At 46.8% G+C, this 24,794-nt stretch overlaps 1 protein-coding gene across 2 annotated transcripts; it reads right to left on the bottom strand.

Annotated features, from left to right (window-relative positions):
- Positions 1–1,919: 1,919 nt before the first annotated feature.
- SAMHD1 (SAM and HD domain containing deoxynucleoside triphosphate triphosphohydrolase 1) lies at positions 1,920–24,320 on the bottom strand. Of its 2 annotated transcripts, none has more exons than XM_062642080.1 (16): positions 24,114–24,320; positions 23,951–24,017; positions 18,162–18,234; positions 17,081–17,241; positions 15,467–15,582; positions 14,755–14,825; positions 13,592–13,747; positions 11,321–11,421; positions 11,110–11,218; positions 10,468–10,559; positions 9,203–9,318; positions 7,542–7,681; positions 6,098–6,187; positions 5,778–5,882; positions 5,285–5,422; positions 1,920–3,837 (listed from the first exon to the last, which is right to left on the bottom strand). In XM_062642080.1, exons 1-16 carry the CDS (start codon positions 24,298–24,300, stop codon positions 3,784–3,786), a joined length of 1,776 nt encoding a protein of 591 aa, XP_062498064.1. In that variant the 5' UTR covers positions 24,301–24,320; the 3' UTR covers positions 1,920–3,783. The 2 variants fall into 2 exon arrangements, with proteins under 2 accessions (XP_062498064.1, XP_062498063.1); XM_062642079.1 differs by lacking the exon at positions 1,920–3,837 and adding an exon at positions 4,105–5,104.
- Positions 24,321–24,794: the final 474 nt, after the last annotated feature.

Here is a 24,794-nt window from a genome sequence, read left to right on the forward strand (position 1 = left end):
AGGAAATTTCCCCTTCACTGCTTTGACCACTAATGCTCCTGCTTGGCACAAGGCAATCTCTGGGTACCTGGTTCCTAAGCTCTGGCTGCAGGAGCCATTTGTTGGTTCTACTGCAGTGGGATCTGGAAGAATGATGTGTGCTCAGGTGCAGTGGGTGAAACAAATGGGTGACCAAGGCTGACTGACCTGTCGGAAGGAGGATGGCTGGAGCTGCGGCCACAGGTAATAATCTTGGTGCTCAGACCCTGCTAAGAACTGGAACTGGGGTGGAAGGCAGGGTGGGCACGAGGTAACTGCTGTATCCTGTTGGAGCAACAGCCACCTTCATCTCAGGAGCTGCAGACAGGAGCATTACAGGGTCCCAAAGAAGGCACTACTGCGCAGACAGAATCCTGCTGCTCCTCCTCTCTGTAAGGTAGATAGCCTGGCGGTGCAGGGCTCACACTGCAGCTTTGTGATTGCCTGGATGTGGAGAGCACAAACTGCCTGCCCCAGCTAAGGACCAGGAGCTGCCAGCATTTCCCCTGAGGTCCCCAGACCAAATCCAGGAGCCTCAGCCACTGCTGTTGTGCAGTAGTTGGGCTCCAGGTTTTCCACAGCCACTTAACACTACGGGATACACACTACCCTGCGTTACCCTCTTGCAAGCAGAGCAGTGGTGTCTGCTGGCTGTGCGTGAAGGCCTCCACTGAAGCACCCCTTGGTTTCCCCATGGCTCCCATCTGTCTGCACTCAGGCCTCCTGCTCCTGCTGCCCCCATGAATGTGAACCTCAGGCACGTTCCTGCTCTGCTCATTGCGTGGTGGCACTGAGAAGCAGTAACTGCAGGGTGAAAGCCTCTTGCTGGCATAGGGGCAGCAGGCAGGCAGCTTCCTACTGACCCTAAGGGCTGGCAATGTGACAATATCAAACCATGGCTGGTACAGAGCACCTGAGAGATGGAACTGTCCCTTATGTGAACACATCTTTCTTTCTGGACAGTTAAAACTTCTGCCTTACTGCACTGCTACTGGCGCTTTGGGGGGTGTTAATCCAAGGCCAGCTCAGCCCCCGCGCTTGGCCCCTCTGGCTGTGTAAGAGGAGCATAATAAACTGCAGTTTTAGACACCTCCTGTGCTCAGTGTTTGGGGGTGGAGATGGGGCTCTAGGAGACAGGGAGAGACACATGGAGAGGTCATGAGGGGGTCTGGAAGCAAACACAGGGGTGGGAAGGGCAAACAAGTGGCCTTGGGGCTGAAGGGTGTCAGGAGCTGCTGCCTCCTCCAGCCCAGGATGTTCCTGCCCCACTGCTGGAGCTCCTCACGGGAACACAGCCTCAATCTGCCCGGCCCCCTGCCCACATCCCAGCTCTCTTGCCCCCCGAGCACCACACACACACACCAGCAGGTCCAGCTTAAAGTCTGCCTGTGAACAACACTCAGAGACACCCAGTCTGGGGGTGACACAGCCACTCATCCCCCCAGGAGCATCCCACCTGCTCCAGGAGCTGCCACCACAGGCTGGGTACCTGCATCCCAGTCTGATCCAGTGCTGGCTCCAAACCCACGCCGGCCTCTGCAGCAGTGATCTGAGGTGATCAGGTTGATCAAGCAGGACTTCACTTTCCCTTCTTCCCCTACACAACAGCTGGAGCAGGGCCTAAAGCCAGCCTGGGCACTGGAGGATGGAGGCAGCTGCACTGTCTCCACTGCTGGTACCATTCCCATAGGATCAGAAACCACCTCAAGACCTGCACTGCCACAGTGCAGTGCTTGTCCTATAGAAATACATGGGGGCTGTTTGTAACTATTAAAACAGTCTTAAGCACACAAAGTCCACACGCTGCGAATCCTTAAAAGAATAATAAAATCACTGTTTATAAATCTAATCTCAGTCCACAGAGGCTCAGATTAACATGTTAAAGAAATGCAAAACTTAAGTATGAATTTCTGCTTAAACGTAAGCAAAAGATATTTCCCAAGTATAAAGTGCACCTTTTACAACAGATTCAAAACAAACCCAAGCAACAATAACAAAATTACATTGTGCTGAACAATACTTGATTTTATGCAGATAAGGGAGACAAATGCCTTTATGATGTTCGTTCTTGAAGCATAATAAGTTCTTTACAAGCCTTTACAGAGGTCCTGCCGCCTTCCAGTAGCTACCTGGTACACCTGCAGATGTGAAATACTGTTGAGGATGAACAGCAGAGGCTGCATGGCACCCATCACCTTTAGACATGAGCTCAGGTACAGCAGAGCACAAACCAACGTCTGGTTATTGAAACAAACGAAACCTGAGTTGAGCACATGGATGCTCATCCTCCCTCTGCCCAACGGCTACCAGTTCCCGTGATAAGAAGGGCAAAGGCAATGCAATGATCTGAAGAGAGCTCAGAGGTTCTCTCACGGGGACTTCCCTTTGTGTTAGTTTGCAGAAACTAACCCTGCAGAACAGAGCGCTGATCGCTGCCTTCCCCACACCCCAAAAGCCAAAGCTTGTTCCAGTTCCTGAGCGTTTCTGAACCGTTCCATTTGCCATTTCAGGTTTGAGGGTGGGCTTTTTCGAGCTTTTAGCTTTTTCTTTACTGAAAGCAGCCTCCCTCTTCAACCTGAGTAAAAGGTGAGAGGGAAAAGGTCTTCCTCGCTCACTTTTCCAACTGGACGGACACTTGGCAATACTCACAGGAGAACTGCCAGTAAGGTCAAAATGGAAAAACCCTTATAGTTCTACAAGGGAGAGAAAAATGACACAGGAACAGCAATCAGAGATGCAGGGGACAAAGGAAGGGATGCAAGAATGGAAGAATACCTGAAGAGCCTGCCGAGCATAATGCAGAACTGGAGCAAGGACGAGCAGCACCAGTGCAGCATCCTGTGGGATGCACTGACCGTGCCCAGGACACATAGCTGGCTGCCCTGACAAGCATCCAGGTAGCTCTGCTCTCCTGCAGGCACTCAAACAATGGACGGTTTGAGCAGCTTCTGCAGTTCAGTGAGAAAAATATAACATTCAATGTATCAAAAATACCCTATAAAAGAACAAAAGGCTGCATGTCACTGCAATGCATTGTTACTTCCATAGGAACTGTGTCACACTTAGAGCAAGACACCTGCATCTTCATCAGCTTTTGGAATACCAGAAAAGTAATCTTTGGTTATTAAAAAGATTCTCTTCTCCCTTCCTTTTATGTTCTTCTTTATGAAGAAATTGGTTTTACTACTCATGAAGATGCCGTTTAAGGTTACGTCAATGTTCTGCCACGGCACGGGGGTTTCAGACCATATTTACTCCTCTCTTCTTCACGTATTGCAGAACAAAACCCAAACAACCCAAAAAACCCACCCCTGAGCTGGGAGCTTTTCTGCCTGTTCATGCAGTATCACAATCATCTTAAGGAGCGATGGGGACTGGCAGGAACAGTAACGTGCAGTCAGCACTTCTTGTACTAACAATGAATTGCAGTGTTTGAAGTTACTCTCGCTACACAGTGCCAATACATTCAAAAATAAACAAGGATTGAGTCTGCTGTAATAGGTAGTTGGTTTTTTAAAAGTTCATTTGGAATATGCACTTTAAATACCCACGTTAAAACACACTGTATGGTAAAATGCATTTCTGCATTGTGCAACCAATTCTTACAGTCCATCCAACCGGCTTTGAAAGGAGCTGCTGATCACGTTTACTCATCTTCTGAAGAGGCAGACTGAATAGTGCTAAAAGGACAAGGGTTACTTATCAAAAGGAAGCTTCTGTTCACAGCTGGGTTCTGGAGTTGGCCTGTGTCCATCATCCCTTGCATTATTCCAGCTTTCTTTCATTTGGAATTAGATGAGGGGCAACCACATCACTATCCTGTTATTGAAAGTCAGAAAACATTAATGATAGCACATCCACTTTTGCCTTCTATCCTAAAGCAGGGGAAAGGAAGCTCAGCATCAGACTTACTAATAAACAAGTAAATAAAATCCCTGGTCCTAGAAGCATTGTAAATCAACCAACACTGAAGGCTGCATCCCGAAGATGCAGTGGTACCATTCAGTGGTGGGGAGAAAACAACCAAACCCTATGAGAGGATCCTTCACCATTAACAGATCTCTGCTTCCTGCATTGTTAGGAGCGCTGGCAAGCTGGTAGTTTGGGCATTGGTACATGAATCAGAGACATTACTATACATGTTTTCTCTGAATTTGCCACAGTTCCTCATTTAAAAGTGCTGCAACCCATCAGTCCCAGGTGCATACACATATATATGTGTGTGTATATATATATATATATATACATATATATATATAAGAAGCACTCAGGCAAACACAGACAAGAGAACAATATGCTTTCTAAGCTTAGAAATAAGCTGGTGAGATGCGTGTTGTGATGACCTGCAACATGCCAAGGCCTTCAGGATGGATATGCCTGAAGCAGAACACGCTTACAGGACACAACTGTACTCTACAAGCCACAAGCAGAGAATGCCTGTTGCTCGATGCATTTGCAAAAAGCCCTTCTGAATTTAACTGCTCTCAAAAGACTGATGCCAAAAGTATGCCGTAAGACAACTCACACATGTAGTGGAGTGGCTCCAGGAGCATTTTCTACTGAAGACAAGCTTACCTGATGTAACTGTAAATGCTTCCCTACAGGGATGGTTATACTGGAACTATCAGTGAATGGTAATTGTTTTTAGATGAAGGTGCCCACCTTCTTGTAATGAAGGGGGATGTAATGGGGATGCTGTATCACACATCACCAGTTTACAGCCACTACTGGTACAGGCTTCTCCACCTCCTTTGGCAGGAGGAATGCAAAGCAAGATGCATGGACTCAGGATGCATGGACACCCTGAGTGTGTGCTTTAGAGTCTCCATTTCACTTGCCAGGGCAGCTCTGAGGCTGTTCCCAACACAAAATGAAACAAACCTTAAGATGAGCTGTAACAGACCCTCTTCCTCCCTCACAGCTGGAAACTTGTATGTTGGGAGTTGACAGAAAAGGGCAATGCAGAGAACAGATGAGGCCTTGCAGTCAACTCGGACTACAGACTAGCTGCCCAGAGAGCAGAGTTTTGCAATCTTGTTCCCACAGGTATTTTCCACTCAGAGCAAAGAGACTGACCATGAATCTGCTGGAGGAGCAGTGAGTTAAATCAGTGCAAATCTATCACTATTTCAGTGAAACCGAAGCACATCCCTGACACGAGCCACAATAAAACCAGAAGCTAGGTTAGTGAGGAGTGGCTCTGCCACAAAGACAAAGCCAACAGACAATAAGCTTTAAGAACAATAAAAACAAGTGAATTTGTTACCGGTGGTTTGGTGAAATTCTTCTTCATGCACCACTGAATAAAATACTGTTTTGCAGCTGAAATAATAACTGGATCCTGACTTCTACAATAAACCCGGATAACCTGCTCAGCAAACGTCTTGGGTAACAGCTTTGAAACCTTTGGAATGAAAGAAAAAAAAACACTTTAACATTTCTTGGAATTTAGAGACCACTGAACTTCAATGTTTCCATCTGAAAACAAACTGAAAGCAGTAGAAAACATCCCACTACAATCCACGAGCTTTATCCAAATCTATTTGTCCCGGATTCCCAGTGTATCCAAGTTAAACACTGTTCATATGCAAAGGCTGTCAGGATTACAGATTATCTTAGCACAACGCACACCAAAGACGTGATGGCAGCAAGTACAGCCCTTGGTGGTAGCTCTTGCAGGGGTTGTGGGGAGGTTGTGGAATCCTCACAAGCTGCAAAGATGTCCTTTAGAAGCCAGTTGAGACAAATTAAAAGACTACCTGCTCTTTACTGATCTTGACTGCCTTGGAAGGATCAGCCTTGCAATAGAAGAGAACGTTATCAATGGGATTCTGTTCTTTCATTCCATAATCCATATTGATAACCTTGCATGTAAAACAAAGAAAATGGCACTTGTTAATGTTTGTCTTTAGCTTTCTCACAATACCTATGAAAGGATACACGATATACTTCTGTAAATGACACTAATGAAACAGGACAATAATAATGCATTGAAACATAACTCCAGTTTTCACCATGGCACACAAGGCCTCTGTCACTGAGAAGTTTTGACTCTGAACCTGCTCCAAGAGATACTTACATCAACTACAAAATCTTCAGCCTTCAGTTCCACATCTGGAGGATCCTTTTCTGGCTTGGATTTAGCAATGCTTTCTGCCAGGCTATTGTTCTGAAAAATGAAGACAGTAACGCAGGTTACATTTACGCACTATCAGGTCTAGACCAAGGCAACAAAGAGCATGACAGAACGTGTCACTAAACTAAAGCTTTCATTTCTTCCTAGCCTGACAGACTCTTCCCGCAGCAACCTGATTGCTTGAACCCTTTCATACCTTAGCCACAAATGTTCTAGCCACAAAAGCTTCAAGTGCAGCACAGAGCACCCAGGTCCAGAAGGGAAGGAATTTTTTATGTCCATTGCAAAGACATTATTTGTCCATTGCAAAGAAAGGGAGACTGCTCTGAAGAGCAGGGTATCACACACATTGCCAAGCTGAGGTACGTGTGTGATCTGTTGTGACTCAAGAAGCCAAGAAAAGGTTTAGACTGAGAGCAAACCTAGAGGAAAGAATTGCCAGGAGGCAACGGGCAGGAGGCAGCTTGTTTGTAAGCTGTTCTATTTCTACTCCGAATCAGATGTGTCATAGAATTATGGAATCACAGAATAGTTAGGGTTGAAAAGGACCTTAAGGTCATCTAGTTCCAACCCCCCTGCCATGGGCAGGGACACCTCACACTAAACCGTATCACCCAAGGCCTCGTCCAACCTGGTCTTGAACACTGCCAGGGATGGAGCATTCACAACCTCCATGTCATGCTAACTTTCTCCTTTTTCTTTGCTACTGTTTGGTTGTCCTTTTCTGAAAGTTACCTCTTCCAGTATGCATTAACAGGAAACCCAGCTCTGAACTTAAGAATTCTGTACCTGGGATGTTCCCCTGGCTCTGGCCAGGCTTGAGGACCGCAAAACCAGACAGGGCTGTGAGCAACCTCACCTAGTGGAAGATGTGTCTGCTCACTGCAGGGGGTTGGATTAGGTGGCCTTTAAGGGTCCATTGCAACTCAAACTGTTCTGATTCTAACCATAATGGCATTATGGTCTCTTAAGGAGCAGGACAGACACTATGTCCTATTGGAGGAAGTTGAGCCTCCAATACTACTGAAACAAGCAACTATCTTGAACAGGCTTGCTATCCTGATCCCCTCCTTCACATAAGGGCAGAAACTTGACTATCAATGTACAACCATTTCATGTTTCCCTTCCTCTTATTTCCTCCTACTTTTTTTAATACAGAATCTCTCAACACTTGTGCTTAGCTGAAAGAACACAAGCAAACCTCTTCGAACAAAAGGAGGAGCAGAGCAGTAAGACATCGGGTGGTCATTCTCTAACCTTATACTTTAAGAAAGAGAAAGAAAACCCCACACCAAACCCATACAGAGACAAGATAAAAAGGTGGTCAGCCACTTCAAGAACATTTTTACAGGGACAGAATCCAGGCTCTTTCAGCAATGGACATTACCTGTACAACTTCACTCCTTGTTTCAGGCTGAGTCTCTCCTAAGAACTTGTATAATTCACGTCGTTCTATTTTACGCAGGATCTCTTGGGCCTCCTTCAGCTCTGGAGAGCTTGAGTGCAGAATTTCCAGGTAGATGTTATCTGCCAAAGTTGCACTGATTGTTAAGTGTGTCACAAGGCAGGGTCACAGCAAAACATGCGTACAAGGACAAAGGTTAAAGCAACAACAAACACTGCTGGTTCTGGAAACACACTCGCTTTCAGAGAGTGACTGAACACGGAGCCTGACAACTGACAAGTCACAGCATCACCAGAGTCATAATAGCTGGCAATAAAACCAGCTCAATTCTCCCCCCTGCAACGAGTTTTATCACTGAACCTGCTTCCAGTTCTTATTTAGCCAGTCTTGTTCAGCAGAATATTCTGAGCCCCAGCACTACCCAGCTTCTGGACAGGGTGCTCTATCATGTAAAAGAATAAAGTACTTCCATTAAACCTTCCGGATTTCTCAGACTTCAGCTGCTAGCATCAAAGTCCCCCTCCTGTCTCCACATGACAGTGAAGTACTCAGTGTGTTTCCCACCATCAAGAGGAGCAGTAAGACACAGGTCTCTTTTGATGTGGCTTCAGGGCAGAGAAGTTATTTTTGGCTGTCATAAGAGACTGCTGCTGTCAGGATGCTGCTGCTGTCAGGATGCCTCTCACAACCAACACAGCTGCACCCGTGTCTATTCACACTCCCAGCCAAAAATACCCCAGGCAGCGTTGACGCGTGCTGCAACATCCTGCCTAGGACCACAACTGGCTTAAGAAGCAACCAACACACTCCAGAAGCAAGTTATGAACCATGTACCCAACACCTTTAACTGAAGGTTGGTTCTATGGACAAGGCTGATCAAAGCCAGGTACTTCTCCATGAGAAATGACAGACTGACAGAGGACACAACACAACTCAAGCCAGTTTCTGTGACTAAGAATTAAGTAAGTTCTCTGTGTTTCCTCTTCACAGCACTGAGCCAGACCTTGAGAAATGGGAAAACATCACAAGTCTCAGCTCGTGTTCGCTTCTCTCTGTAATCACACTGGAGTTCCTCCGCTTGTCTTCAAGCAGGCTGCTGCTCCATGTACTTACCCTACAAGAGCCATTCTCACAACAAGCTCTTACCTGAGCAACCAGAGCAATAAACTAAGATGTTCATATATTGTTTTCTCCTGTTACATTTGCAACCAGGCTAGCCATGTCTCAAGCAAATCAAATTGGACCCCATCAGAGCCCTTTGAAACCTGGGGTTAGTTTCAACTAACTACATGTAGTTATCACTGACGTACATCCCATGTGTGACAAGTACTCAGGACACAAGCAGGATTACTCCTGACAGCACTGCCTGTAATACTCTGAATGTGTGCAGAACATAGGAAATTGGTGCTTTTCTCTCCCTCAACATAAAAGTAATTTAAACGAGAAGGTGTTGCTCTCCCAGCAAGATGTGAATGCTCAGAGACTGGATGGTCCAGATCTGCCCCATCATCTGTGCACAAAAGCAGTGTTTTAGAGTCCTAGGTGTGGGCAATGACCCACTGTGCCAACAGCTGTCAAAACAGCATTTTAATGGGTACTCATGTTGTTTCACTCAAACACAAAAGAATTCTGAGAGCCCATACCAGTTAACTTAGTGTAGGCCTCCATGTCCTCCATTGCTGTGGAAATCTGGTACTGTTTCCCTCCAGAGCCTTCTATTTTAAAAAACTTGTCTGCTTTTTGAAGGGCTTCTGTAATCCTGGTTTGAGACAAAAGTAAGACTTAAGGATAGCACCATTTTGAAACACCTTACTGCTCAAGAGTCAACAGAGAAATGGATTAGTACATTATAAATATGACAGATGAAACTGCATCCCAAGCACACAGCAGTCCCTGACGCACTGCAACATGTCCTATCTCCACGCTGTCATTGCACATGTCAACAGAGTATTTCCAGTTACTGAAAACAGGTTCAGATCAGACCTTCACCTTCTGTCAATGAACGAGCGTTTTGCTCTGCTGCAGACTGTGTTTAACATTGCTTAGATGATTACAGAACCTTGCAAGACAGTGACACAGTCCCCGCAGCTGCAATGAGGCTGCCTCACAGATGACCATAGCCTTTTACAGACTCCAGAAGTTAACAGAGAAAATACAAAGCATTGTAAAGGTGAAGCATCATGAACACATGGTATGTTACAGGTGGGAAACACTGCTGTTTCAAAGATCAAGTTCTCCCACAGTTCCCTGTACTCCGTTGTCATTTCCAGCTCCTACACTCATTTGGATAGGCTGCTGGAGCTATGGTAAGCCAAGAAGTACATTTCTTGGCTGTTTTACTCCTGACATGTTGGTACTGTCCAACCTTGACAGTTTTAGTCTTTTAGAGGATCTCTAAGCCAGGAGCTGAAGTTTATGAAACTAAAGCAGTCATGAATCACTCTTGTACTGTGTAACCCTCTGTGTTCTTTTGTTCCAGACTCAGCAGAGGGTAACTAGGCACCCAAGATCCCAATGAAAATATCTCTGGGGATGCTAAGCTTTCTGCCTTTGAGTAAAAAACTTCTGCAGACATCAGTAAGAGAGGTACAAATGCAGGTAGCCAGAACTGCTATGCTGTGGCATAACACAGACAATGTCAGGCCTCAGCTGAGCTGCATTAAGCTTACTCCTTACTTTACTCTGTTAGTAAGCAGCCAGTTTGAGCTAAGCACACTCTGACCTGAAGCTTAAGATCTGACCTGCAGCTATCTGCAGTTAAAACAGCATAAGCACACCCTGGCTCTACAACCAAGTGGCTTATTTTCTATGTCACACTTTACTGATGATCTCAGTATTCCAAACAGATACACAGTTACAAGAATCCAAAGATAAACAGAATGCAAGAAAAGGGAAGTATAATACTTGCATTATTTCAATGATGTTGCCAATCTTATGCTGGTACGCTCGCCGGTGCAGGCAATTCCGTGTGTGGAACATATCATACAAATTTCCAACTTCCTGAATCAAAAAAAAAACAACCACCTTTTACTTCTGACATCACCTTAACTGGAAAACTACCACAATCAAGGAACCAAATGAGTTGTCTCCTTCCTCTTGCTGCATAGAGCAGAACGGTTATCTTTCACAGTGCCTGACAGTGAGCCAGGCAGCTCAAAGAAGAGGGCATCCCCCTTCTGCAGGCCCTAAGTCACATTCCCCTCTTGCTCAGAAGACCTGGAGCAGGATCATGCCCAGATGATGCTTTTCCAAAGTCTCCCCTGGAAGGATATGCCACAAACCCTTTCAAACAGAGGCTTGCTCTGTCCCTCCCTTCCTTAAACCAGTTGTTTCCTTAAACCAGTTGTGAGAACACTTTTCAGAGCAGCAACTCTATCTTCCACTCCTGGGCTAAAAAAGCATCCAGCAGACAACCCCTGCACCCCCTGCAATACAGTGTGCAGCCGTAGCACGCTGCCCAGCCAGGCTCTGCCATGCCCCATATGTTCTCAGTGTCCTGCTCTACCTCACACACATTTTGCTGCTGAGCATCCCCTCTGTTCACACTCACCTTGTCACGGGTACAGATGTGCCTCTGGTTTTTTACTTCACAGACCCGAATGAATTTAAGTAACCGCTTATAATCAAAATTATTCTGGATTCCTAGGTGATGGCAATCCCTAGAAATATCCCACAGAGAGTGTTTAACAAGGAGGTCACATTTGTACATACAGGAGCATGATTTCAGTGGGAATTCATAACAAATGTGGAAGGATTTGTACCTGGCAAAATAATCCCATTTGTCAACGTCAATGCCATTTTTCTTGTTAGCTACTACCTCATACAGGAAACTTTTCTCCTTTGGTCGACCACGGTAGGGCCACTAAGAGAGGAGCCAAGAAGGAAAAAGCACAATCAGAAACAATAAGAAATTAAAGTGTGCAAACAATGCCAGAGCTATTTTTAAAGATCAGGGGAACACATTTTGATTTTGCCTGTGATAAACATCCAACACTGAGGTAGCAAAGATAATAAAGTTCACATTTAAACAACGGGTTCAAACTGAAACAGGGCAAGTTTAGATTGGATATAAGGAGGAAGTTCTTTACTGTTAGGGTGGTGAGGGCACTGGAATGGGTTGCCCAGGGATGCTGTGAATGCTCCATCCCTGGCAGTGTTCAAGGCCAGGTTGGACAGAGCCTTGGGTGACACGGTCTAGTGTGAGGTGTCCCTGCCCATGGCAGGGGGGTTGGAACTGGATGATCTTAAGGTCCTTTCCAACCCGAACTATTCCAGGATTCTATGAAAAGTGCTTTCAGAAGCTGTCTGGCATTAGAAATCCACAACCAGGGCTTAAGCATCTGACATCCCAGAATACCAGCAAGAATAAAAACCATGTACACAAGTACTTCACTTCCCGTTCCACTAAAGTAACAAAGAGGGGAAAAGGCTGGAATCATTTAATCCCCAGGGAACTAGGTAAACCCATAAACATGTCACTGTCTTGCAGTCTTCTGCAATCAACTACACAACCTTATAGATCAGTTTTAAAACAACTACTAAGATGTTTCAAACAAAAATTGTTTCAACAGTCGGCTACTTAAACTCCCAGCCCACCAGGGATAACTCTGCCATGAGGCAAACAGGAAATCAATGCCAAAATAACAAGATACAAGTTGCACAGAAACATTACTTCCTTGAAAATGTCATGATTCTCTTGTACACAAGCAGATAAATGGCTGTCATGTTATCTGTGTTACAGAACTATTCAAATTGATATGAGTAACAATGGAAACGTGCAAGCAGCGGGAAGAAAGCGCATCACAGCTAAAACCATCCTGTACTGATCACAAAATGCTCTGCTACTGGGACAATGTTCAGGGCATCACCTATGTGCAACACATAAGAATGGCTGCCAGTGGAAGACCCTGCAGCCCAACAGCAGGAGGGTGGCAAGAAGGTTGCCATGTATCTTATCTGACACTCCTTTTCCTTTTATCCTCCTGGAAAACACACACAGAATCCAACCAAGGAAAAGCAGACATAGGGTAGGAACCAGGCACGAGATCAGTGGAAGTGGCAGGCAGCAAGATGTGTGTACAAATGAGCAGGAGTGGGTAAACATTAACTTGCAACCTCTGTAAATGAATATCCTCTTCCTGTAAGATCTCAGAATGAATTCTATTATGTCAAGCGCCCCGTGTTTGTCATCCGATTGCTGGAGTACACATGGTTGAACTGCGCGCTACTGCAGCAGAAAATGATGGGTAAGTGCTAACATTTGTGGGTTATTCATTTGGGACAACACACAGATTCTGATTAGGACCAGACTGTCATGACACACCTCCCACTGATGGGTTCTTAATTCTGGTAGCAACTGAATGGGTGCCCCTGAAGAGATGACAAGAGCTGTAAAGTGAGGAGAAAGGACTTAATCCTTGCAACTCTATGAATGAATTAATAATCACGGTCTCTTCTGCCTTGCCCCTTGAGGCAACACATTTGTCAAGTCTTAACCCCGCCTCTGTGGTTGTTACTGCAATGAATCCAAGCATTTTGCTACTGATGTGGCTCTGCCACTTGGGCCATGCTTTGGATTGCTCATTGCCTCATCTCTGCCAGTTCTCAGTTTTGTTATCTATTATCAGCTTGTCCCCCTAAACTACCTCCATGTTTTCTTCATATGGCCACCTGAAAACACGACCTGCCATCACCACCTTCAGGTTCCAGTAAACAGGCTGTTATCCTGATCTGGTCATTTAAGATTTTGGTTAAAAATGCAGTTCTACCAATCTAGCTACTCAAGTAACATTCTTAAGCTGTCCTCTAATCTGAAGATTTGGAGGTAAGAGCTTCTGAAGAAGAGCTAGGCCAAGTAACACAGTGAGGCTCTCAGCTCCTACCAACATGATAAGAAATAACCATTACACTTCCCCAACATCTCTTGTGCCAGGATACTCATGGGGCTAAATACAGAAGCAGAAATTATCTACTCTTTCAGTAAAATTAAAGACATTCATTGGGATAACCACAGGACCAGTACGCTGACCCACCAATATCTCACATGCGGCTTCATCTGTAGGTCCTCCTATTTGTTCCTTAATGAAGGCCATATCTTCTTCCAGGACAAGACCATACGACTCCATGACTTCTTCTAGTTTATTGGAAGCAATCAGGTGCTCAAACATTTTAACAGAAGCAGTTTCATGCTGTGAAAAGAACCCAAACCAACACCTAAAAGTTGCATCACAAAGCTTAAGCATCTTTCCTGCAGTGTCACAGCTCTCTCCTAAGCCAGCAGCAGTGCCTGGCAGGGCACCTGGGCATGGTGGGGTCCAAGTGCAGCACCTGGGTTATTTTCTGTTCATTTGCTATCGAAACAACCAGGACACACACTGTTCAGCATAGAGCTGTTACTTCTGTATTCTAACAAACAGCAGTAAGACAGTTACAATGCTGAAAGACAAAATAACCAATTCTACTGTGCAGAAGATTAACAAGTTTACTCAGCTGATTCTGCTTAGTAATTGCAAGGCGTGAAAGGCCCTTCCTTCACAGCAAAGAACCCTTGAAACCCTTCAAAGTTTCTGAAAGGTTGAATTCTAAACACTGTATTAAATATCCTTGAACTAAAAACTGGAAACAAGCTCCCTGTTGGTATTTTGCATTTGTAAAATGTATTCAGGGTAAAGCTCACAAGACGCATTTAAAGGCCCAATGCTGGCTTGAAATCAGTGCAGCCCTAACGCACGCTGCTGCCTCGTCAGAGTCACCCTACAGGCACTGGTAAGACCAGGATTTCATTTCTCCCCCGTGTCACCCAGTGTGACATCTGCAGGAAGAGGACGTGTGCACAAGGAGGTCTCATGAAAGCACACAGGAGCTCAAGAGCATCTGTACTTCCAGGGAAGGGATGCTGGTGACAAGCGCCTGCCCTCGCTTCCTTCGCCCAGCACCTCCTTCTGTGTTGCTAGTAAGGCTGCATCTGCTCATGGCCATGCTGGAGGGGGCTGATGTTCCCCAAAGAAACAGGGAACAAGGGCATCACCACATGATGAGAAGACGACACTCTGGGTTATAAGTATGCCATCAAAACGATGCAGTAAGAAAAGCCTAGATGACACCTATATTCTCAGAAGCACTGGCAGTTTTTAAAGATTAATTATTCTCCCTTTAAAAAAAAATCAGTTTTCTACTTTAATAATGAAAAGCCCACCTTCCACTTCCAATCTGGACGAGTGAGTGGAATAAATCTTCCATCAAACATGTGTGAAAATGGCCCATGACCTTAAAAGTAAAGATGACACAGGTTTAATCTGAGGCATGGCTGTCAGTAAAAATATTTTGAGCAAGTTAAGGATCTGGACTCTCTTATATTTGACTTGATCTGGACATACAGAATCACAGACTGGTTAAAGCTCATCCAGTTCCAACCCCTGCCACGGGCAGGGACACCTTCCACTAGAGCAGCTTGCTCCAAGCCCCTGTGTCCAACCTGGCCTTGAACACTGCCAGGGATGGGGCAGCCACAGCTTCTCTGGGCACCCTGTGCCAGTGCCTCAGCACCCTCACAGGGAAGTACTTCTTCCTTGTATCTAATCTAAATCTCCCCTCTGTCAGTTTAAAGCCATTCCCTCCTCATGCTAGCACTACAGGCCCTTGTACAAAGCCCCTCTCCAGCTTTCTTGTCTGCCCCCTTTAGGCACTGGAAGCTGCTCTAAGGTCTCCACAGAGCCTTCTCCACACTGATCAACCCCAGCTCTCTCAGCCTGTCTCCATAGGAGATGTTCCAGGAACAGATAAATCCTCTCCTGCAATAGGGTCACGCACTGAGCAGCCCAAAAGAGCTGTCTCAGTCTGATCTCAAAGACAGCTTTTGATCCAGGTTAGCTTTCAAAGAGCAACAATCCATCTCAAACGTAACTCACCCAAATCATGACAAAGCCCAGCAATTTCCACACAGAGGATGTCTCGCTGAGTTATATCCAGTTCTGGTTGTCTCTCCTTCAGTGCACGAACCAGACATCCTGCTAAATAGCCCACCCTGTTGCAGAAGAAGAAAAATTAAGTCCTTTAAGTCACAGCTCTTGTCTAACAGGTAGCATACAACAAAAACTCTAACCTGCAAGAAAGTCACAAAGTATTTCCTGTAGTAGAATGTTAGTCATCAGTAATACATTTGAAAGCAAGAAAGCATGAGACACCATGCCCTAAACATGGCAACAACAGTGTGTAAGCATTATCAACAGCACACATCCTGAAGCACTACATTTTACACATCATCCCTCGACTTCTAGTCAGGGCAACTGCAAAGGTTCACAACAGTCACCAAAGCATTTTGCTCTTCTTTCAAATTGCTATTTTAACGGTAGCTTATGACAACTCTTTCCCTTCCTGCCACTCATTTTGTATCTGGCACTTAATTCCACAGAATAGGACACACTGTTCTCATGATAGGAACTCCTATAACCTGTTCACAAGCTCTACCCAGCTTCCTTTTCCACCTGCCCCAATCTTGCAGAACACCTTAAAGCAAGGCGAGGTTTCATGTGACAGGGCAGTAATATTGATTAGACCTCCTTTTAGTGTTTGGTGGTTTTTCACTAGACCAATAGGCACACAGAGCTTGAGAACTGTCCAAGTTTAATTCCATGAATTGAACAGTTTAAAAGGAAATGTTGATACCACTGGAGTTTGCAGATTTTTCTTGTGAAATCTTTGTTTCTATCCCTCACATTTTTGTCTTTTCAGGTTTACCAGATACAATCACTTCCAGCCTCACTGATCCAGCCCTCTTGCACCAGACATTTGCATCTTTTTCAGTGTCATGGAGCAGGAGTATACTCCACACTTACTCCACAATATCTCAGCACTAATAGAAGCAAATTTAGGCTGGCCAGACCTCTTGAAAAAACAAACACTGACTAGTTCAATTTTATTGCACCTTGGGGTTACACCTTTAAAACAAGTTTAGATTTGTCATTAATCAGCTTCTCTGCGGAGTGCAAATGACCTAGAGCAATCTGGGAATCCTTGGGTCCATCATCTGCTTCTGTTTACCTTACAGCTAACAGCCTGACAACCTGCCATCAATTGCACAAAGCACACACAACTGCAAAGGCAAACACTGCTGATCAAATGGAGTTTAGCTGTGCTGAACAACATAAGGGGAATACAACTGTCTGGCAAGTCATTTATAATAGCTCTGGTACCTTCCCAGGTCTGTGCTTTAAAACTCAAGTTCTGACCAAGGAGAACATAAACCACTCACAGCTAACATTATTCTTACAAGAAGTGGTGGGAAAGGAAACCTAACACTGATCCATCTTGTGGGTTTCTTTGTCTGTCTGTGGTAAAAAAAGTTCAAAAGAACAGCCCATAATCGCACAGCACATCCAGAAACATTAGTGAGACCATAACTGCCACCACAGCAGTATTCACCAGTGCTCAAAGACAGCATCCCCCCTTGGCTGGCAATCCACAATGGAACCAGGTTAACAGACTCCTCAGAGGAATGCAAATGCAAGACATCACCACCTTACCCTATAGAGTGTTCAAAGCGGTTGTGAGAGGCTCCTGGAAAAACAAAGTAAGTGCCACCAAGCTGCTTAATGTATCTGAGGCGCTGAAACTGCGGCGTGTCGATGATGCGGACAAGAAGGGGATGTATTTCAATGTGCCCATGAATTGGATCGTTAAAAACCTACAAAAGCCAAACAAAAGTGTAATTAACATTTAACATTTGACTTTGAAAAGAAATAGGCACCAAGGTAAAAGATAACTACAATGGTCAGGCTCCTTGTTTTGTTTTCTCTACTAAAGACTTAACACTTGAAAGAACGACGATCAGTAAAGATAAAGTAAATACAAGGCTGTGACAGCCAGTTAGCAGTGTCTGGTTTGACACTGGGCTCTTTAAAATCAAGTGAAATTTTGCAGTGGGGAAATTATGATTCTTACTTTTTTTTTGCCATAAACCAAAATGCAAACCCCAAGACAACTGCAATACAAAAGGCATACTCCCTGCTCACCCCTAAGCACGGGTTTTAAGAGACATCTGAATAACTACAGCGACTCACCAAAGAAGATAAACACACACCTTGCCTCAAAACAGCAGATAAAACCAGTTCATCACACAATCAGGTGTTCCTGTGCTCTCTCTGCTCTTGGTCACTGAGCAGACAAGGCTCTAGCAGATAGAGACTACCAAAGAACACATGCAGCCCTGGCCCGAGTTAAACCAACATACACCACTGTGAGAGACTGCTGGAAGCCAGGAGTCTGTTAACCCAAGCCTGGGGATAAGCTAACAGAAAAACACAAGGAGAGGCTCTACACAAAGAAATGTGAAAGGGGAGCTCCTCTACACACTTCAAACAGCTCATCTGCTCACTCTGTCTCTCACAACCACCAGGTGCCCACATAAAGCTCTTTGCTGATGATTTTAACAGTACTTCTGGTTAATGTGGTTTCTGTAAGGCTGCTCACTACCAAGGGAAAGGCACAACCACAGCTCCAGCCAAAACCAAGCCAAAAGGAGAGAGGCAGAGAAACAGGCATGGGGATAATGCTGTGAAGCCCTGAAGTGTCCCCCAACACAATGTGACAAGGCACTTGGGCTACCTTCATCGTATCCATGTGTTGCTGTTGCAGTTTGTCCAGGCAGGCCAAAACTTTCAGTCTCTCAGCTGGAAGGCTAGAAAGGAAAAAAAAGGACCTTGAGAGCAAAGTTTCCAATGCATTTCCCCTTACAATTTGCAGTACATATGGAATTACTTGTGCAAGTTCACCTTGACTCTGATATTCCTTGCCTCGTTTAGGGAAATAGGTATTTCTGCAGCTTTTTCAGGAAAACATTGAACATACTTATCCTTCCAAAGTCAAGTATAGAGGGAAGAGAACAAAGAGCTACAGAAATTGTCTGTAAAGCAGTGTAGGAGCTTCTCCCACTTACACAGAATCAAGAAATAGAACCACCAGGAAGTACACATCTTTTACATCAATTACTTTAAGGAAAAGTCACATCTGGGGATAAATCCTTTAACTTCATGGGAACGACAACGTGCAGTGCCTGAATAACTGACAGCTTGGAAAAAATCCTTAAACTAAAACGTCAAAGTCCCAGTAAACGATTCTCATAAAAATTTCTTTCAGTTTGTCAACTCTGTGTTAAAAATTTCATAAAGATACCTTGCTACCATTGTTAGTAAATTATTAAGGGTCCCCTTCACAACACACACATAAATGTCCAGCACAGGTACTCTCTTGTAGCCATGGCAGTCTAAGAGCACAGGCAGGACAAGTCTGGAGGGAGACACAACACACACCCTATTGCACCCATTGCAAGCATGTCCTTGAAACCAAGCAAAGTGTTTTCAACTCAATTTGACAGCAAACACCTTATCGCAAGGAAGTATGATTTGTACCTTTTACACTCCTCAGCAGTTAACCATCTTGAAACCAGTTTTACACCAGCTTTTCAATTTAAACTTTAACAGAAGCAATACGATAAAGGTCAACACATACTGCTCAATGCAGTACCACGTTTTCACCTGAATCATCTAAAAATTCACAACCCATCAACTACTGAACACATGTGGTGTCTGAGCTGCTGCTGAGCGCTTCTTGTCTTAACTGCTCAGCATCCCTCCCCCAGCAAGGTGCTCTTGGGCTGCAGCCTCTCTGCTCACAGACTCTGTCGAGCCTTCAGCTGCTGCCACTCACGCTGACGATGAAAAGCACCAGTGGTGATGCTCAGACCAATGTGCTACTTCACATCCTGAGCAGCTCAGTCTGCAGGAGCAGTCACAAACCCCCAGATACATTCCTGACAGAGCCCACTATTCACAGAGCAGTAGGAAGTAGCTGAGGGCACAAAAGGAAAGCAACCTGCATCTGCCCACTCTTCTTGCTCTCCTAAGGAGATGAACTTCAGCATTTGAACCTTGGAAAAGCCAAGGAACCCTTCTGTGGCCAGCAAACCAGGAGTTTGTACACACCTATGCTTACACTCCCAGGAAAAGCAATCACAGCTGCTCTTTGAGGTCCATGCTGAAAATGGGACCAAGAACACTCAACTTCACGAAGAGAGCAGCCTTCCTGACCACACGTATGGCTATCTCGGGCAGGACCAGTCCTTAGGCTGGTAACCAAGCACCTTCATCGCAACCCTCAAAAACAGTTCAGGGACAACAAAGTCAGAAGCAATCTGCTTCCAGCCATCCACATTCATCTTCTGTGGAGGAGTTCTCTCTCGAAACACGTAGTTAACATGCAGAACCACACCTGGACCAGAGCACCTTTGCTCCAGCAGACTTGAAAAATTAACACCCAAACTTGATGTGCAGAGATGACCCCTACATTAATTACAACTGAGGTCTGTGGATGGGTTTTAGCAAAGAATGGCCACTTTCCCAAGTCACCAAGTGCCTATGTGGAGCTTGACATGAACCGAGGATAAAGAAGCACATGGGTAAGGAAGCAAAAGTAACAGTGCAAGCAAGATAAGAAGAAACTGGAATGTGCTAAGATACAAACCAGTGAACTGTTAGCAAGTTTTAAAGGCTAGGTTCCCATGCGCATATTTGATTAATTGTTACTAGTTGCTGTGTGCTAAAAGAGTACGTATCCAATCTTAATACAGCAAGCTACTGAATATGTATCCAAACTTAATACAGCAAGTTATTGTATATGTATCCGATTATAATACAGCAAGCTATTGTAAGCAGACGCAGACAACAGTATAAAAAGGATAGATGCTTTGTAATAAATGGCTTTTGCCTGATCACATTGATCTCTGACTGAGTCCATTTTCTGCACCAGAGGTCCTCACTGGATACAACCAAAGAGAGAGAAATAAAACCCAAAAAACTTTAAGTGATGCTCCAAACATTTGCTCACCACCCACTGATGGATGCCCAGATCATCCCTGAGCAGTGATCAGACCCCTTCAGCCAACTCCCCACAGCTTCTATACTGACCATGATGTTCTGTGGAACATAATATCCCTTTGGGTAGTTTGGGTCAGATGTCTGTCCTGTCTCTGCTCACTCCCGGTTTCTTGTGCCCTTCCTCACTGGCAAAGCATAAGACACTGAGAAGTCCCTAATTGGGTAAGTGCTACTAAACAGCAATTAAAACATTGTTATCAACATCATTGTCACACTAAATCCAAAACACAGCACTGCACCAGCTACTAGGAAGAAATTAACTCTACCCCAGCCAAAACCAGGACAGGAGATTAAACATCAACACACGTGCTTTTGAACAAGCTGTAATGCTGCAGGAGGTACAGCAGCACCATCATATAGTCACACAACAGACCTCAGGGAACAACTGCCCCAATATACTCCTGGTCACACACAGTACACAAGGTGTACATTTTTGAGCAGGTAAGATGGTGCAAAGCTCACCTAGCATTAAATGAGGGACAGAGCTGCTGACTACAGAGCACAGCTTGCTGGCTTAAAGCACTTGATTATACTTTCACATCCCACAAAATTTCAGGAGAGAGGAGAACATTAACTGGAAAATAGGCAGGTACATAAGAGGAACGCATGTGGGTGCCTACAAGCATGAGAAATTACCAATGACTGCAAGCAGAACAGCAGAGAAAGGACAGTTATGTACTACTGACAGTAGTTTACCCTGCAACTACCTGTGCAAACACTGCCCACAAAGAGCACAGCCTGATCATAGAATCACAGAACAGTTGGGGTTGGAAAGGACCTTAAAACCATCCAGTTCCAACCCCCCTGCCATGGGCAGGGACACCTCACACTAAACAATGTGATGTGCTGCTTTGCTCCAGAAACTCACCTCCAGCAGGGCTGAATGAAGCGGTGCTAGTGCAGCTCTCGGCAGGGTACAACACATCTGCTGGCGTCACACCTGGGACAGGTCGATGCTGTGCATGGGTCAGAGCAGTAAAGGGAATAAATAGGTCCAGACAGGGAAGTCCCTGCCTGACACACCACGTCAGTGACTTATATGTCTTATCATCCTGCCCTGTCTCCAGGAACACTAACCCTGTGGCAGCTCTGGATGACAAAGAATGTTGTCAGTCCAGTCGTGGTGTGACAGGAATCACCTGAACACCAAGAGTTCTCTGTCCTCCAGACAGAAAGCAACAGCAGGGGATTTTTTTACTGCTACACGTGGCAAGACTGCTTCAATCAGGACATTACATACAAATCATGTGTCAGCACCGTGGTTTCCAGGTCTCTGCATGCAGCATTGCTGTAACAACCAAAGAAGCAATACTGCTGGCTGTCTTTCAAAGGGTGAGGACAAGGGTGAGGACCAATACTTCCCCATCCAGCCCTCTCTGCTTTGCCCACACCCTCCCTCACGCCACAGAAGACAATGGCAGGAAAATCCCTTTTCTGCACCCGTTAGGAACTTAACTGTTCCAGAGATCAGTAAGACAGCCCTACTCATCAGTCATATTTAGCGCGCAGCATGCTGCGCTTCACACAAAACATCTGCTTCCAGGAACATGAGAATGGGTGGGAAACCCACAGCACTGCCTCCAGGCCCCTGCCATTCTGAGGTTTCCCCACTGCAAGTTCAGGAATGTCAGGGAGCCAAATATCAGCATTCATTACCAGCCTGTCACAGAGAAATGATGAAAGTTACTGGAGGACACAGCGTATGGTGGGAAAACACATGCGAAGGGCTCATTCCTAAGTGCAGAGTTGAGATGACTTAAAAAAGCAGAAGGCTCCAGCAATTTCTTATCCAACTCACAGCATTTTCAGCATAACAGAAACAAGATGTCAGACCTCACCAAAGGAAACACCTTAGAAAAGGAAACCCACAAGTATGCCCCCAGCACCACCTACCCTTCACATCAACCAAGTGCTCTTCTCAGCTATTCACTTCCATGGCCTATATCACATACTGCCCCATCCTGCCTGCCTACATCAGCGAGTGTGTCTGAGCCTTCAAATGGGCACATGATGCCCAGACAAACAGCAAGGCATTGAAAGACACACACCCCCCCCCCCCCCCCGGGAAGGATGGGGAGGAGAATCGAAAGAATGTTAACTCCACTGGCTGAGATAAGCACAGCCCAATAACTGAAGTACTGTACACACTACTACTAATAATAGTAACAATAAGGGAAGTAACAAGGAGAGAGAACAGAAAATTAAAAGGGGAAAGATAAAAAGCAATAAACCTAAATGATGCACAGTACAATTGCTCACCATCTGCTGACTGATACCCAGCCCAACCCAAGCAGTGATCAGCCACTTCTGGGTAACATCCCCCAGTTTCCATACTGGGGGTGACATGCTCTGGTATGGAATACCCTTTGGCTAGTCTGGGTCAGCTATCCCATCTCGGCTTCCTCCAGGCTTCTTGTGCCCCTCCTCACTGGCATAGCATGAGACTGAAAAGTCCTTGATCAGGGTAAGTGCTACTGAGCAACAACCAAAACACTGATGTGTTATTAGCATCATTTTCACACTAAATCCAAAACACAGCACTGCCAGCTATTAGGAAGAAAAGATAACTGTTGCAGCTGAACCCAGGACAACCCCCAGAAAAGTTACAAGGTTTTTGGGACCAACCATCTCCATCACTCCTGAGAGGGACCCTGGCAGGTGCTTTAGGCCAGCAGCATTCAGTTCTCCTCTGCTCTTGGCAGGTGCCTGCTGTAAGGCTTTGCCAAGTGCCATGGCCACTGAACTCCACCACGGACCCGCATCCTGTCAGGGCACACATCCAAATCTCTTCTGTGACAGTCCACCCTATTGCAGCAGGCACAACAAAGAGCAAAGTCCCAGCAGCTGCTGCAAGATTAAGATCCCAAAGCTCAGGACTTATCTCAGGGAGGTGGTGAACCTCAGCCTGTACGGAGCAGCCCTGCTCCTTAAAAACCGTTACTGCTGTCGGTACTAGAATGGAGCAGCATTAACTTGAGCCAAGAAGACAGTTCTCATCAACCCCCTGGGGTTTATAATGGTCCTATGACCACTTGAAAGGTCACTGCGTTGGTGGCAGTTTCGTTAAAGCTTTTTAGATGATGTTTTTAGTTACTGGGCACAAGCTTCCACACTCTGTATGGCACTGGCTGCGCTGGGGTCTGCAGGGGAAGCGGCAAACCGGGGCTGAGGACCCTCAATCATCCGCACCGGGCTCGCTCCACCATAAACACCCGCTCACGGCCCAGCTCTTGGGCAGCCGGCTCGGAAGCGGGTCAGGACCCGGGGAGGCGAGGACCCCCCTGCAGGGCCTCACCGCCGCACAGCCCCTCGCGAACGCGCTGCACGGTGTCAGCGGAGCGGCTGCTCCGGAGCGCGGCGGGCCCAGAGGCCGGGCAGCACCGGGAGCTCCAAAGGGCCTCAGTCCCTCCTCCCCCTTCCCTCCCTCCCTTCAGCCCGAGGCCTCCCGGGCGCGGCTCTCACCAGACACGCGTGGCCTCGAAGGCGCCGGCGGGCAGGTCCAGCAGCATGCTCGCGGTGACTCCGTGCTCTGCGGGGAGTGAACACAGCGTCAGCGGCGGGGCGGGGAGGGGAGGGGCGGCCCGAGCTGCTCCCCCGGCGCCAGGCCCCGTGTCCCGCCGTTAACCTCGGAAGCGGCGGAGGAGGCCGGGCTCGCCCAACCCGCACCGCGCCAGGTGCCGGCACAGCCGCTCCGTGTCCCAGCGCCGCGGCTCGCTCCCGTCACCCTCCGCCTCAGGGCCGCGCCACTCCCCCCCCCGCCGCGCGCGCTTGGCGGCAGCCGCGCCCCAGCCGCCCCCCGCCGGGCTCCCCATCCCCGCTCACGGCCGCGCACGCGCAGAGCGGCGCCGCGGTGACGTCACGGCCAGCGCTGCACACCCACCCCCCCCAAAGGCGGGAACCGCCGTACCGGGACGGGTCGGGCGATGCGGGGTCCCCGTCCCGTTCCCCCCCCCCCCCCCCACCGGACCCGCACCTGCCGCCGTACCGGGGAGCGGGGCACAGACACGGCCCGAGGCAGCGGCAACGCCGGCGGCTGCCTCCGCGCTGTGCCCGGCCCGGCCCCGCCCCGGGGCCCTGCGGCACACGCCGGTTTTCAGCGCTGACTGAGCTCACAGCCACCCGTTCCTGCAGAGCCCACCGCGCCCGCAGCCTGGGCAAGAGGAGGCTTTGTGCAGCCAGCCGCAGGGGATGCCCGTGGAGCTGCGGAACGGGCAGAGCTGCTGCAGCGAGGTAAGCAGTGCTCCCCACGACGGCAGGTCGCCGTGAGGGGTCCAGATGTGAACACCTGGAAGCCAGCACCAGCGAG

This window comes from Pezoporus occidentalis, unplaced genomic scaffold (genome assembly GCF_034315485.1).
Source record: "Pezoporus occidentalis ecotype Australia unplaced genomic scaffold, CSIRO_AGI_Poc_V1 ctg70, whole genome shotgun sequence".
Lineage (NCBI taxonomy): Eukaryota > Metazoa > Chordata > Aves > Psittaciformes > Psittacidae > Pezoporus > Pezoporus occidentalis.

Excerpts from the sequence above, each read along its gene's own strand:
- SAMHD1 (XM_062642079.1), bottom strand. The coding sequence starts at position 24,300 with ATGGGGAGCCCGGCGGGGGGCGGCTGGGGCGCGGCTGCCGCCAAGCGC. Across the intron at positions 14,826-15,466 it reads TGGGCTTTGTCATGATTTGG|GTCATGGGCCATTTTCACAC; the intron begins GTGAGTTACGTT and ends TTTACTTTTAAG. Across the intron at positions 5,105-5,284 it reads AGAATTTCACCAAACCACCG|CAGATTCATGGTCAGTCTCT; the intron begins GTAACAAATTCA and ends CTGCTCCTCCAG.